General features: G+C 43.1%; 1 protein-coding gene across 1 annotated transcript in view; it reads left to right on the top strand.

The window, feature by feature from the left end:
* The first annotated feature begins 1,390 nt into the window (after positions 1–1,390).
* Positions 1,391–14,193, top strand: part of ANO1 (anoctamin 1) — a 40,705-nt gene continuing 27,902 nt past the window's right edge. The window contains exons 1-6 of the mRNA XM_031061174.1: positions 1,391–1,535; positions 4,057–4,383; positions 6,706–6,804; positions 7,770–7,921; positions 9,159–9,213; positions 11,638–11,689. Of these exons, the coding sequence (XP_030917034.1) occupies positions 1,428–1,535; positions 4,057–4,383; positions 6,706–6,804; positions 7,770–7,921; positions 9,159–9,213; positions 11,638–11,689 (793 nt within the window). The 5' untranslated portion in view covers positions 1,391–1,427. The remainder of the gene's footprint in view (positions 1,536–4,056; positions 4,384–6,705; positions 6,805–7,769; positions 7,922–9,158; positions 9,214–11,637; positions 11,690–14,193) is intronic.

Here is a 14,193-nt window from a genome sequence, read left to right as displayed (position 1 = left end):
GTTGCATCCTCCTCCTCAGCCTGTTGCAGGTTGTTGTCATTGCTGGCTCCTGCCTTGTTCCCAGGAAGAGCCTGATCAAAAGTGCAGTGATTATTGCAGTGCCTTCCCAACATTCAGATTGGGCCAGGTGTGGTCAAGCTCTGACCTTCTCTAGGGATGGATGGAGATTTATAACTTCACTTCCTTCCCCATTGTGTGATCACTCTTGTTAGAGAATTGAGATTTTTTTTTTTTTTAATGTTTGGTTGTAATTTCCCTTGTTGCAGCTTGTGTCTGCAGCCTCTCACCCTTTTCTTGTTCTTCACCTATGAGAAGAATCTGGCCCTGCTGTGTCTGTACCTACTCAGTTGGTTGAAGGCAGGAATGGGACCCCCATCATTTGCCTTCCCTCCTTTGGGCTGCATAAGTGGGGGACGTTTTTGGGTTTCCATTTTTCCAGCCTATCAAGACCCCTTGAAGTGGCAGCCTTACCCTCTAGCTTATCAATCCTGCTCCTCAGTTTCATATCATCGGCAAATTTGCTGGGGAGTGAGGATTTTCTTTGTCTCTTCCCTCAACATTATCCCTGAAGTTCAACCAGACCCAGACAGGGTAATTCAGTTTCATGTTTTTTGTTGTTTGGGAAAGCTAATTTAGTATCCATAAATTCTACTGCAGTGTTTTATTTCACTGTCAAAATTAACAAAATCTTGGAACACTTTGCCTTCTATTGCTTGCATAAGTGCCCATATGCAAACACCAGTTTGCATTCTGTAATTTATCTGGTTGCTCAGTTTGTAGTGAAATTTTTATTTAAAATCCTTTAGCCTTTTATATACTTAAACAAGAAATGGAAACAGTTCTGATGTCTTCATCAGAAGCAGGTTGAGACGGAGAAACCCCCAGATTTTCAAGACTATTTAAATAAAAGTGGTTCAGTGAATGAGATGCAGGATGTAGGTACTTGAGGGAAAACCCTTGACTTAGTTTTTCATCATGAACAAGTTGAAGGAGGAAACGCCTCCTGAAAAGGGAAAGGCACCATGGCACCTGTCCTCACCAGCAGTTTTTCCCTTCCTGCCCCCCCCTTTTTCCTTCTCTTGCCAAGAAACACAATGATTCCATGAGCCCACGGGGTAAAAACATCCTGAGACACCCATGCAGGATAAAAGATAACTGAGCTCTCTTGCTCTGGAGGAGGAGGAGACCCAGGTAGGGCTGAAGAGGGCTGAGGAAAGCTGAGAAGGGGTGGGAGTCCTGTCCAAGGGCTCATTGGCAAGAGAGGGCAGGAACAGGATACGTTTCAGCTTTTGGGTGGCTCTGGGAGGAGCAAACTGGGATTAAAGTGTTTGATAAAATTGTTCTCTTCCTTCTCAGACGGAGACAGCGAGTTTCATGGGGTGGATTTTCTGCCAGAGGATCTCAGTGAGGCTCCAGAGGAGACAGGAATGAGGGTGAACAAGAAGTACTCCTGTCTGCCTGCTGAGGAGAAGGGCATCCACATCATCAACATCCGAGCCATCGAGGACATCGGCTACGACCAGCATGAGAGCACGGTGAGTGACCACGGCCTGCTGGGTCTCCTCAGCTTCTTTCTCATCCTTCCCACTCCCTGGATGCTCTGGAATCCTCTCCCTCCACTTTCCCAAGGTGCTGGGAAGGATTGCCAGCAGGCACAGTCCATGCTGGTGTGGTGGGGGGTGTTCTTGGGTGTGTGAGAGTGGGAACACATCCCACTGGTTTAACCTGTAGCATAAAAAGGGGCTGATTCTTCTCAGGGTAAGGAATCTGGCAATGAGGCTGTGCCAACCTTTGCATCTTCTTGCCAGTGCAGAGAAGAACAGAAGAGAATGTCTAAAATTTCATACAAAAGGCGTTGTTAACATAGAAAACATTAAACTGATCTTCTCCAGCACACAATAGAAATTAATTAATTTCTCTTTGCTATTAATTGCTCCTCAGTTAAATTCCTTAACACAGATTTTAAAGGAAGTTAGGAATATGAATACTTGATTAGGACTTGGTTATGTAATTTGAACATAAAAAGAAGTTTATTAAGGTGGAGTGGGCTATACAACAGATTCACTGGGGAAAGAGGTACCAGAAAAAGCAACATGGGATTTATTGTGCTTGTGCTTAAAATTAGGATGGAGCATGGAGGAATGGTTCTCTCAGGCTGTTAAAATCCTCCTGCTGTGGTGAAACTGAAGTGTCTTTTCTCTGTCTCATTCACAGCTGAAGAGACATGAGCTTTACATGGTCTAAGTCAATGCAACTCAATTTAAGCACAGCAGCACTGCAAGGGAATATCTGGCCCATGAGTATCTTTCAGCATTTATACTCCATCCTTAAAACAATCTGACCATTAATTTCTTTAAAACAGAACCAAGTTTTTTGGCTGCTTCCTGTTTGCTGTGGGATATAGCTGTTCTCACATATAAGTGAATTTGTTGAGGCTTTAGTAGCCACAGTGGTGGCTCAGCTGGGTTTTTCAGAAATTGCTGTTTAATTCATTAGTAACACATCTTTTAAAAAAATTAAACACTATCCAGTTAGTTGCCATTTGTTAATATTTTGTTACTGTAGAAATTTGCATAAGTGAGTTGCCTGCCACAAGCAGACTGTCAGCTTGCTTTTAAAAAATGTTCGAATTCACAGGTGCATGCCATTTGTCATAAAGCAATTGAAAAGTAATAGTTATTAATGGTCTTTTATATCAAAATTATGCTTATGAACTAAATGAGAATGTCTAGGTAGGGCATAAACATTAACAGACTGCCCTGAAGAGTTTGACATGGTTAAATAACCTCCCCTGTTTTCATGGAATGGGAATAGAGGCAAGAGGACAATGAGTGTACTCTGTGGCAGCTCCAAATGCTGTATTATTTTATTATATATTTATTAATTTGGTGTAAAAGATTTAGGTTAAATGGGAAAGAGAGATGAGATCCTAAGGGAGAGAGAAGCAAAGGCTATCTAAAATAACTTACGTTTGGTGTTTTATGTATGAAATAAGCAGGTGTGCAATCCCAAATAGATTTTAGCATTTTGCAACTAAGACCAATTGCTCTCTTTTGGAGCACAATTCCTTTTTCCTCCATGGAGGATGGACATTCTTCTGTAAACTTAGAAGCCAGAAAAGTTCCCTGGTCACTGAAAAGCCACTCCTGTGTTGGGTATTTTTTGTGATAACAAACGCCAATTACTAGTGAATTTTCTTCCTTTTTTTATTTTTAATATTATACAAATCTCCAAGGGTAGAATTGTGAATTATGCATGAGAACTGTTATAAAAGTAGAAATAAATCAGTTGTTAGTACCCTTTGTTTGTTGGTTTCTACAGTTGCCCTGTGCAGTTTTCAGATAAATGCCTGGAAATGAAATTGGTTTGAGCTGTACCTTTCATGTATCTTGCAACACTTACCCAGCATTAACCCAGGCTGGGAATAAAGCCATTGCCACCATCAGATTGCATAGTGACATGGGTTTTATAAGTGGGAAAGAGAAGTGGTGAACTCAATAAGCAGTGACCCCACTTCCCTGGCCACTTTCCATGGCGTTTTTGGCCGTGCCGCAGGAGCAGCTGGCTCCCTTCAGTCTGTATCTAAGATGATCTCTTTCTCAGATGATATGGACTTGCAATGATAGATAAGAGAAGTGAGAAATGTTTCCACACGATATTAATCTATTTGTCAGAATTGCAGCATTGCAGATGTCATGGGTGGAAAAGGACAGACGATCTTAGCGGCGATTAACCCCCAAAGGAGAAAACCAAACCCAGCAAGTAGCTGACTTATGAACCAGTGTGCTGGTGATTAGATTAAATCCCAGTCATGCAATCTATTTATTTCTGGCCAATAAAATCCCAGCTGGCTATCAGTAAAATTAAAGGTGTTAACTTGCAAAAATTTTTGGAGTAAGTAGCATGGGGGGGAACTCCTCCCATCTGCTGGCTGTCTGGAGAGAGGGCATCGTGCGCTCCAGGCAAAAGGAGCCTTGAGAGGAGAGGATGGTCTGTCTGGTGGTTGTTTTGGGCTGTGCATTCATTATTCTTCTCTCTTCTTCTCTCCATACACAGTTATTAAATTCCCTATCCAAAAACCCAGATGCTGACTGCAAATACGGGCTGTACTTCAGAGATGGCAAGAGGAAGGTGGACTACATCCTGGTTTACCACTACAAGAAGTCCTCAGCTGGGAGGACTCTGGCCAGGAGACCTCAGCAGAATGATGCCAGTGTCCGAAGCACCAGGCAGGACCAGCCCCTCCCTGGGAAGGGGGTGCAGCTGGAGATGGGGGACAGTGAGCCTCACATGGATTACCATGAGGACGACAAGAGGTTCCGCAGGGAGGAGTACGAGGGGAACCTCGTGGAGGCTGGGCTGGAGCTGGAACGCGATGAAGATGTAAGGATCCATTTAGAAGGGTAACAGAGGGTGACTGGTGGCCAGGTCCTGGGGGATGCTGAGCTGTCCCAGTGAGCCTGGCTCTGATCAAGGTTGCATAAGCTCAGCCCTTGCAGGATTTGATTGCAGTTCTGGCAGCCAGTGCCATCCTCGCCCACTGATTTAGCTGGCTGCACAGGAGTGTGCCATGGTGCTGAAAATGCCCTGATGAGGTGAAGCTTCCTGACTTTTCTTGGCCAGGATTTGTGGCACATGCACCATTGCAACACGGCTGTGTTGTGCTATCTGGAAGTGAGGTTTAAACTGCTCTGAACACTTATCCCAGTTTGGTGGGTTTACAGTATGCAGTGGTTTGGATCCTGTATGAGAGGAAAAAAAAATCAGATACAGGCAGTGTCATTTATTCCTCAATATAGGCTTGAGGAGAATTAAATTAGTTCAGGAGGCTCTGGTCCACGCTCCTGCTGGAGCACATGGGTCTGTGTTACAGTTTGCTCTTTCCATTCTTAGACATGAACAGTACAGCTTGTAACATCTTCCACCTGCACCCTGAAAACAGGATATTCTATTAAAAGCCCATTAGACTGTGTAAAAAAATGATGTATGTGAAGTGCTGCCAGTGTGTGATTAGTAGAAATAGACACAGCAGTATTCATTTCAAAGAAAGCTGCTACAATTATCTGACCCAACCAATGTGCCCCAGACTCCTGAGAGAGAGGGTAAACATTTATGCTGGTTTTATTTACAGGATCTAAAAGTTGAGATCAACATTTCAACCTGGGAACAGGCTGCAAAAAAATAAATCTGTCACCTATTACTCACAAATTACAGACATTTATATCTTTTATATATTATGTATACGTAATATATATACTTAACATGGTACAATGCAAGAAAAGCCCAAAACCTTTCTCCTTTCTGTCTAACAGTGAAAATCAGACTTGCTTTCTGTCCAGCTTGCAGGTTCCTGTAGCAAACAGGGAGTTTGCCTGTGCCAAGTCATAGATATTGAAATCCTTTTGCCAGATGGGAGGTTCCCCCTATGACATGTAATATGATTTCAAATTATACAGGAGGGCTCAGGGATCAAACCAGGACACAGGAAAAGAGAGGGAACTCTGTGCTTTCAGTGCAAAACACCAAACCACATGAGATCAAAGTGTAGAGATGAAAGAAAGATGTGGGGATTTACATCAGCTTCCGCAGCCAGCACATCCATGTAGGGGGAAAGATCTGCAATCACTTGGGCCTGACAAGCCACAAAGCTGCCTTGGAGACCTCACTGATTCTAAAAGAGCCAAGGCTTCTTAAACAGATGGTGTTTAATAAACCACTTAAGCTCTCTTCAATGAAATGGCTGGATGGTCACATAGAGAGAGTGGTGGTCACTGTCTCGATGTCCACAAATAATTGATTAAAACAAGGCTGGGTTGAGGGGGCTTGGGGCAGCCTGACCTGTCCATGGCAGGAGTGATGGAACTAGATGACCCCTGAGCTCCCTTCCAACCCAAACCATTCCATGGTGCTCTGAGTAACCAGTTTCTAAAAGCCAGGGGGAACACAGCTGTGTGAAAGCTAGTTATTGCAATAACTGGGTTGGTGCAGCAGCAGGATTAGAAAGATTAATTGAAGTTCATTTCTCTTCTGTTTGCTGAATGCCTCCCTAGTTGGGTGTCATTTGTCCAGTGCCTTTGGAATGGCTGCTCCAGGGGGAGCAAACATGGGTGTATGTGGGAGTGCCAGGAGCAAACATCCATGTCCAGCCCTCTAGAACACAGCTCAGAGAATTACTGGGCTGCAGGCAAACCACTAATATTGCCATTAACTTCTGTCCTCCTTTTGCTTTGTTTGGTGGAGTTCTTCCTACTGGTTTTCCTAACTATGATGCCTTAATGGGGATATTCACATTTGATTCTGAGGTATGAGCAGCAGGGACTCTCTCAGCCCCAGCAATTACAACACACTCACCAAATCACACCATTTTGGCTGGATGCCTCTGCTTCAAATTTAACTGGCTCAGCCTGTATTTGTGTCCACAGTCATTAGCTTTTATTTCCCAAACAGTTTTTATCTGTTTAACCTTGTGGTAATTGCTCTGGGAGACAATAGCACTTTTTGAGTCACATTCTATAGCAGCTCAGCACAGTGAGGTGTTCAGTGTTTGTCCTGTTGTTAGAAACCAACTCTCTCAAACAAATGAGATTTATCATGTTGGCCCTAATGGACTGTTTGTTCCTTAAATATGTATGAATCACAAGGGGTAATGTATTTGATTTCCTCTCATCAGTAACATTTTCCCCTGTTTTTTTTTTTTTTTTAAAGACCAAAATCCATGGGATTGGATTTGTAAAAATACATGCACCATGGAATGTATTGTGTCGAGAGGCAGAATTCCTTAAGCTCAAGATGCCCACAAAAAAGGTGAGTCTTGATTTTCTTGTTTTCCTCATGAAAGCATAATTTAAACATATGTTCCTCTCAGAGCACCTTATAAATGCAGACTTCTCTTTCCACGAGCATTTTCAAAACAATTAACTGATGTGCACCAGAAATGAAAGTCACAAATGTACATGCTTGGGTCAGCAGAGGGAAAAAGTGGAAGGAAGAATGGAAATAAAGAATTTCCAGCTGCTACCACTGTCTGTGCGTGATGAGAGTGATTTCATACTCAGTATGTTTTAAAAGAAGAGGTTTCAATTGATGGTGGAATTTCTGTGTGCCTTTTGGACATTTTTTTCTCACTTGAAGACTGCTAAAACTGAACACAAGGATAGGAATTTGTCTCGCTGGGTTTAGTGACTATTCACATACACAGTCAGTCATGTTTGCAGGAGCTGGGGCCACTCAACCACAAAATAAATTACCTTTCAGAATATTTGAAATATCATTAAAGGAATGACAGTGTATTTTCATCAATTCTAAATCACCTGTGATAGATAGATAGCTACCTACTCAATGAGCACAGCTCAGAGGTGGATTAATATTTAAACACAGACTAAGTGCAGGTCCCAGACTGCACAAAGTCCGTAATGGAGCCAGAGACAGTCTCTAAGCCCAGCATCATTTATTACAACACTAAAACCACACTTTTGGTTTGGATTTCATATTAATCCCCAATATTGCCTCACTTACCAGGGATTTTAATCAGGAGCACAATTATATAAAAAAGTCTGTTGTCATCCTGTGGTTGCCTAAGCCTTGGTTTGACTTTCCCATCCTTTTCTTTCTGGATGATTTCAAGAATGTAAACTTCACTCCTCAATAGTTTATTGTGATATATTTATCTAATATTTGCTGGTTGATTCCCTACAGTTCACTCTGAACTATGGATAACCAAAAAGCAGTAAAGTTTCACTGTTTCATTTTTTTTCTCTTTGCCCCCTCAGATGTATCAGATCAACCAGACCCACGGCCTCCTGAAAAAGATCAATTCTGTGATTCAAAAAATAACGGAGCCCATCCAGCCCAAAGTAGCAGAGCACAAACCTCAGACAGTGAAGCGCCTCTCCTACCCCTTCTCCAGAGAGAAGCAGCACTTGTGAGTGAAAGCCTTCCCTGAATATCCACAGGTTCCAGCCTCTGACAGCAGCTCAGGCACCAGGGGGTGAATGGGAACCTCAACACCAAAACTTTGGTGGGCATTGCTGCAAAAAATATTTCCATTTTGCAGTAATTTTACTTTTTGGGGGATTTTTTTTTGCTCACTGTTGAAGGATGAGTCTCTGCAGAGAAATCTCTGTGTGTTTTAGCTGCTGTTGTGGCACATAATGTGCTTCTGTATAACTGTGCACTTCACCTGTCGGGCTGCCAAAATGGGATTTATAATGTGATTTATAACAGTCTCTTCTCCACATTAAATAAATTGCTCAGTAAAACTTGTAGCCAGAGATGTGGGTTGATAAATTTCAGAATAATTTCATATATCTGGTGTGGGCAGCTGACACAGGTAGTGCCAACCAAGCCTTGCCTTTGAAGTGCTGTGAAGTCAGAGGTGGCTTTGCCATCGACCCCAGATCAGCAAGAACAGCTGTAAATGTGGGGGTAGGGAAAAAATCACGACGTAGAGCCCAGCCAAAGCTTCTCCTGCCCTGGATTGCTCTGCTGCTGCTCTTCCCTGGCCAGCATCCCAGAGGAGTCACTTTGAAGGCCGTGTTTATGGATGTGCCAGCTGGAACAAACAGCAGTCCTAGGGCAGGATCTCTTCCCTGCACCCCTAGGGCTTTGAGGGTTTCATCCAGAGATGCAGAGCACGGATGGGCTCGGGCCAGGCAGTGTGTGTGACATCTTGGCCTGTCCTTGGACTTGCAGGAAATGTCTTTGTGTGTTGGCTGCATGTAGGGCGTTCCTGGAGGTTCAGGGAAAGTCCAGAATATGCTCCTGATGGGTCTCACACTGATTGCAGGTGGCTTTTCCAGGAACAGCACCTGTGTCTCTGCTGGATGAGGGAGGAAAGAGAGGCCTCACAGGGAAAATTAAAGATTATGAGGGGAAATTCAAGGCCAGCAGTGGTCAGGGATTCAGCTTAAATGAGCGTCAACACTCTCTTTTCTGCTGGAAAACCTATAGAGACATAAAGACATAAACCAGTGAAATGTATAAGCTGCCTCTTTAAATTGTGGGAGTTGGGTTGGACTTGCTTTTTAGCAGGGTTTCTATAAGCTGTTCTTTAATTTGAGATCCCCAGGAGAAATGAAAATATTGAAGGGGTCAACAAGAACAGGAAATTACTGACTTTTTTTTTTTACCTAATGGGCTTCCTTCTAATCTTTTAACAGATTTGATTTGTCTGACAAAGATTCCTTCTTTGACAGTAAAACCAGGAGCACTATAGTAAGTACTGCCTATCAATAATTTATGGTGGATATTGCCTCAGTCGTGGTGTTAACAGCTTTAGTGCAATGCCTGTTCAAGTTTATCTTTCTTAACTAAATGCCAAGGATCTCCTGTGCCATCAGGTACTGAAATGATTCCAGATTTAGTGCTGAGTAGTGTTTGATGCCAACAGGTTGCTGCATTTTGGAAAATATTTTGGATCTTCTTTCTAGCTCATGGGTAATTTTGTTAGTAGAGATATCACCAGCTGGGAATGTTTAGATTTTACCACTCCTTCTGCCCATCAGCTGCCTGTGCCCACGAGGGGTTTAACTTTTTGTAGTTATACATTGTTCTTTTTGCAAAATGCTGTTAAATACCCTGAGACAAATTCCAGCAAAACAGCCAGGTGTTTACTGGGAGTATTATTTATAGCTTTTTTGGGGAAAATTCTCTGTAATGGTGGTATTGAAAGTGTTGAGGTTGATGGCTTTTATCTGACTTACAGAACATAGAATAGAGCTGGGGAAGAAGGTGTAGCCTCATTTATAGCCACCAAAGGAGGAATTGAAAGGCCAGCTCGTGTGACATCCAGGGCAGCTGGAAAGGGCAGTGCCAAGCAGCCCTGGCTGCAGCACATTTCAGAGGATAACAGGGACTCTTTGCTCCATTCCACTGCTCCTAACTGGTGCCTTGGAATGTGACTGCCAGCATGCTTTTATCTTAAATATAACTTCAGCCTTTTGGGATGCCAAATGGTTTCCAAAAGAGCTTATATCCCAGTCATAGCTGCCTTTCATTGCTGTGGTGATAAGGGCTGTAAGATATCCAACTTCCCTTTCCTGCTCTGAAGTTCCAGCTTATTCCACAGTGTAGTTCCCCACCAGCCTGAAGAGCAGGGGTTTGATGTGAGCACTGGTTATGGGGGTGAGGTGAGCTGGGCCAGGGGAGGCAGATTCAGGAGCATGGAAATGGGGAAGAAAAAGACAAATATTGGTTTGGTTTATTTGCAAATAAAACATTTAACTTGAGATTGGGGGGGAAAAAAGCTTGGCTTTTGTTTGTGGGCTTTCTCTTGTATGTCCAGATGTATAGGGAAAAAATCTTGTAAGTACAAAGAACTCAACAAATGAAGAGTTCAAATTCATGATAGGCTGAGCAAGGCAGCAAGACAAAATGGCTCCATGGGTGAGCAAGACTGACTGGAAAATGGACTGAAGCAGGAGCTCAGAGCAGCGGCTGAGAGGAAAAGGAGGGACAAGGGTTTTTTAAACAACTGAAGGAACACTGGGCGTATAAGAATAATGCTGGTGCTGTGCTGCTTTGTGTGAAATCCCTGCAAATCACCCAGTAATGAAGAACATATTGAATGTTTCCCAACATCATTTTATTCTGTGTGCATTGCTGTTTGTATTCTTCTTTCTTAAAGTTCTCCCCTGCCTTTCTCAAATGTATTTTTGAACCGCAGTGCAAATATTGACCCTTCCACCTACTGCGAAATGAACAGGAATCTAGTCACTACCCATGAGTCTTTGATGAATAGAGACTAAGCCAAAGACCTTTTAGTTATTAAAAGAGAAAATAAAAAAAATGTATTATATAACTGGAAATCTCTCTGTGACAGCCCTTTAATTTACTGGGGTTACAAGACGACAGACTCATATGTAGACTTCGGATGAGCTGTGGGACTTGCCCCGGATGCCCTCACTTGCTTCCTCCAGTGAATTGGGCAAGAGTCAAGTTAGCACACAGATTAGGGAGCTGGGAAACTGTCCCCAGCTCTGCTGACAGGCCAGGCAGTGGGGCAGGAGGTGCCTTTGCTCCAGGTTTCCCTGTGCTGCCTGCTCACCCTGCCAGAGAGCATTGCTGCACGGGAACGGCCAAGAGCCGAACCTCGCGGGCAGCCTGCTGAGCTGTGCAAAGGTTACTCGACAATAAGTGCAATAAATCCCAAAATAAATACATCTGTTTTGCCACTGAGGTCAGGCAGGCTCAGAGATGTTAAGGTCAGCCTGTGTTAGTCCAGTTTGATAAACGGCTGCGTGCTGTGTACATGCCGTGAGCCCAGAGCTCTGCGCGGCTCCTTGGGATGGAGCCAGCCTGTGCCCTGGGGGCCAGGGAAGAGCTGCTCCAGGTGGAAGAGCACCCCTGAGCTCCAATCGATGGCTAACATGAGCAAAAATTGCATTTCTGTTGTGCCAGGGGTAGATGTAACCCTGTTTGCCCCCGTCAGTTCTCCTGGTAGCTGACTATTTAGCTAAGCTTTTCTCTTCTGTACATAGAGAGCTCTGAGCCTTGCTCTCCTGAACACCATGACTTTTATTAAAGAGTGATGACTTCATCCACATCTTGGTTTGGCCAATATTTGAGCTGTACACAAAAAGATTGTCCTTTTCACTGGCAGTGTCTGAAGTAACCCTGCCTTTTCTTTTGCTTCTGTAGGTTTATGAAATATTGAAAAGAACAACGTGTACCAAAGCAAAATATAGCATGGGTAAGGAACTTTATTTAGCTTTAAGATCAATATCTTTTTCAGGTATTGAAAATAATTGTATGTTGTAAATGGCTGTGGAGTTTAGGTTTTCCCCCTGCTCTCTCATTCGATGTATGTGGATGTAATTGTTTTATTTGGAAATCTGATTCAATTTATGCAGCTGTTTGACATTTTCTCAAATGTTAATTTATAGATTAAATTAAATGGTAAGTGAGCATGTAGCTCCTGCAGATGTGACTTAGGATGGATGGTGACATAAAGCAGCAGATGAGATGTGCTCTGTGTTCTACACTCCCTGAAATGGATTAAGGGTATTTCTGTGAAATCCAGTACCTGCAGTGAAAATCTGTGGCTTGGCCCATTTCGTTCAAGCAGGAGCCTCACATTTTATAGTGGGGTGGTTTTCTAGTGACTTGAGGGGAATGGTCTTGACTGTCCTGAGTGGAACTGAGATGAGCCCTCTGGAGCAGCCAGGGGCCAAGGCTTGCACTGGAACTGGGCACCTCAGCCCTCAGGGCAGGTGCTGCAAGTCAGGGGGTGTGAAGTTTGTACTACCACGACCAAGAGTTCCAGGATTTCAGCCCTAGGGTTTGTGCTGTAAGAATTAAACTCATAATAAAGATGAATTGCAAATCAGGCCACCTTGAAGATTTGTTGGCAGCTGATCCTGCTCAGCTGTTATATACTTTATTTTATACGTGATACTTGACTGTGGGACCAAAGTTAACAAATAGTTAATGGTAAATCCAAACAAAGTGAGAAAAGTGCGTAAACATGGAAGAAAATGTTTGGTAACTGTTGAAATCTGTTATGGCACGTATTTGCCTACAAGAAGTTAAATAAAACAATAGGAACTTGAATTACAGGTAGTTCTGTTCAATATTGACCCATCAGCTGCTTAGAAAGACATCAAATAATAGAAGAACAATTACGCCACAAATTATTTCCATGCTTTGACTTTTGTGTTGAAGTAACAACACACAATGCACAATTGTTGACTTCTAATATACACTAAAATTTGGTGTCCAGCCAGTATTAACAGAAGGGCTGTTCTCTGTAGCATGGGAAATTCAAATTATTCTGTGACTTTTGAGACCCCTTTTTAGTCTGGTGCTGGATCATTTTCACTGGAAATTACATCTTTGGACTCTTGAAAGGGGAAGGTCACAGAGCTCAGTTTGAATTCTTGACTTGGAGTTGGTTTCTCAGTTGATTTTTTTTTTTTTTAGCCAGTAAATGGGAAGCACAGCAGGGATTAGTTGAATATGGAAGACACTCATGTATGGTAGAGTGTTAGGATTCCTGGATGTTTCTTCTACCTGAGACTGGCAAGGCCACACAATATTGCTAATAAAAATGCTGCGTGGCCAGCCCAGCATAACTCAATCCGCTCCTTTGTGTTCCAGTGCTGGAATGCTGGGTTACAACCCAGCAGAGGTGGCAAACAGATTTAAACAAACACAGATAATGTTGCAGCACTGCTGCCCAGCAGGAAAAAGGCAGCTGCCCAGGGGAACACTGCAGCCTTTGCTATTTATTGGGAAAATTTTGTGAAAATGTGAATCTGGCTTCACTTTTAAATCCAGATCTGTAGTACAGGGGGACTATGTAGCTCTTTTCACAGCCCTAGAAAAATCATTTATCTGCTCACCAGTTGTGTCTGCCAGGAGTGTGGAAACATTTGCAGACAATTCATAGACCTGTATAATCTTAAATAGGGTTTTGAAAATTAATATCAGTATCTGCAAGATACTGAGCACTCCTGGAGCTGCTCTTCCAGCAGGTGATTAGTATCTCGAAAATGTTAATGAACTTGAACAATCCTCATTTCAAGAGCAATCAAGAATGACTCTACAGTGAGCTGGTTCCTAGTTCATAGTCACTGTTCCTTCACTCCCAGTCCCACACTCTTTTCTTAGCCATGAGCTGATGGGCAGCATTGGAGCTCACCAGGACACCTCATTTTTCTTTTCTTTTTTTAAGTCTTTTCAAATCCTTCCCAATACCAGTGGCCAGATTTATATATATTATTTTTTTTTCAGTTGGCATTAATCACTATTGCCCTGCACAAAGACAAGTGCTTGGCTTAGCTCTGACTGGTTCATTCCATCCCTAAATGTATGTTCATGGGCAACGTGATGCTTCCAGACATGGTGAACGGAATTGGAAGTAGCTCTATTAAAGCCAGCAGCTGCAGGAGGAAAGAACTTTAGGGAATTAATGAGCTACAGCCCTCCAAAGGCCCAGGTCCAGCCACTTTTGGGGATGGTGCAGCCCTCCTCCAAACTTCTACACCAACTCCTCCCTCTGGCCCCCAGTTAAGGAGTGACACCACTCCTGGGAAAGGCAGGACTCCTCCCAATCCCTTGTGCCACAGACATTTAATAGATGAAGCACTAATTGCTTTCAGCCTCATGCATGTCACTAATAAACGGCTGTGTAAACAGGGAAAGGAGAGGGAAGAAAGAAGGAAACTGCCCTTTTAAATAAAAGACGAAAATGTG

The sequence above is a fragment of the Geospiza fortis genome, unplaced genomic scaffold (genome assembly GCF_000277835.1).
Source record: "Geospiza fortis unplaced genomic scaffold, GeoFor_1.0 scaffold590, whole genome shotgun sequence".
Classification (NCBI taxonomy): domain Eukaryota; kingdom Metazoa; phylum Chordata; class Aves; order Passeriformes; family Thraupidae; genus Geospiza; species Geospiza fortis.
Note: the sequence above shows the minus strand (reverse complement) of the source record. Positions and strands in the feature narration are given on the sequence as shown.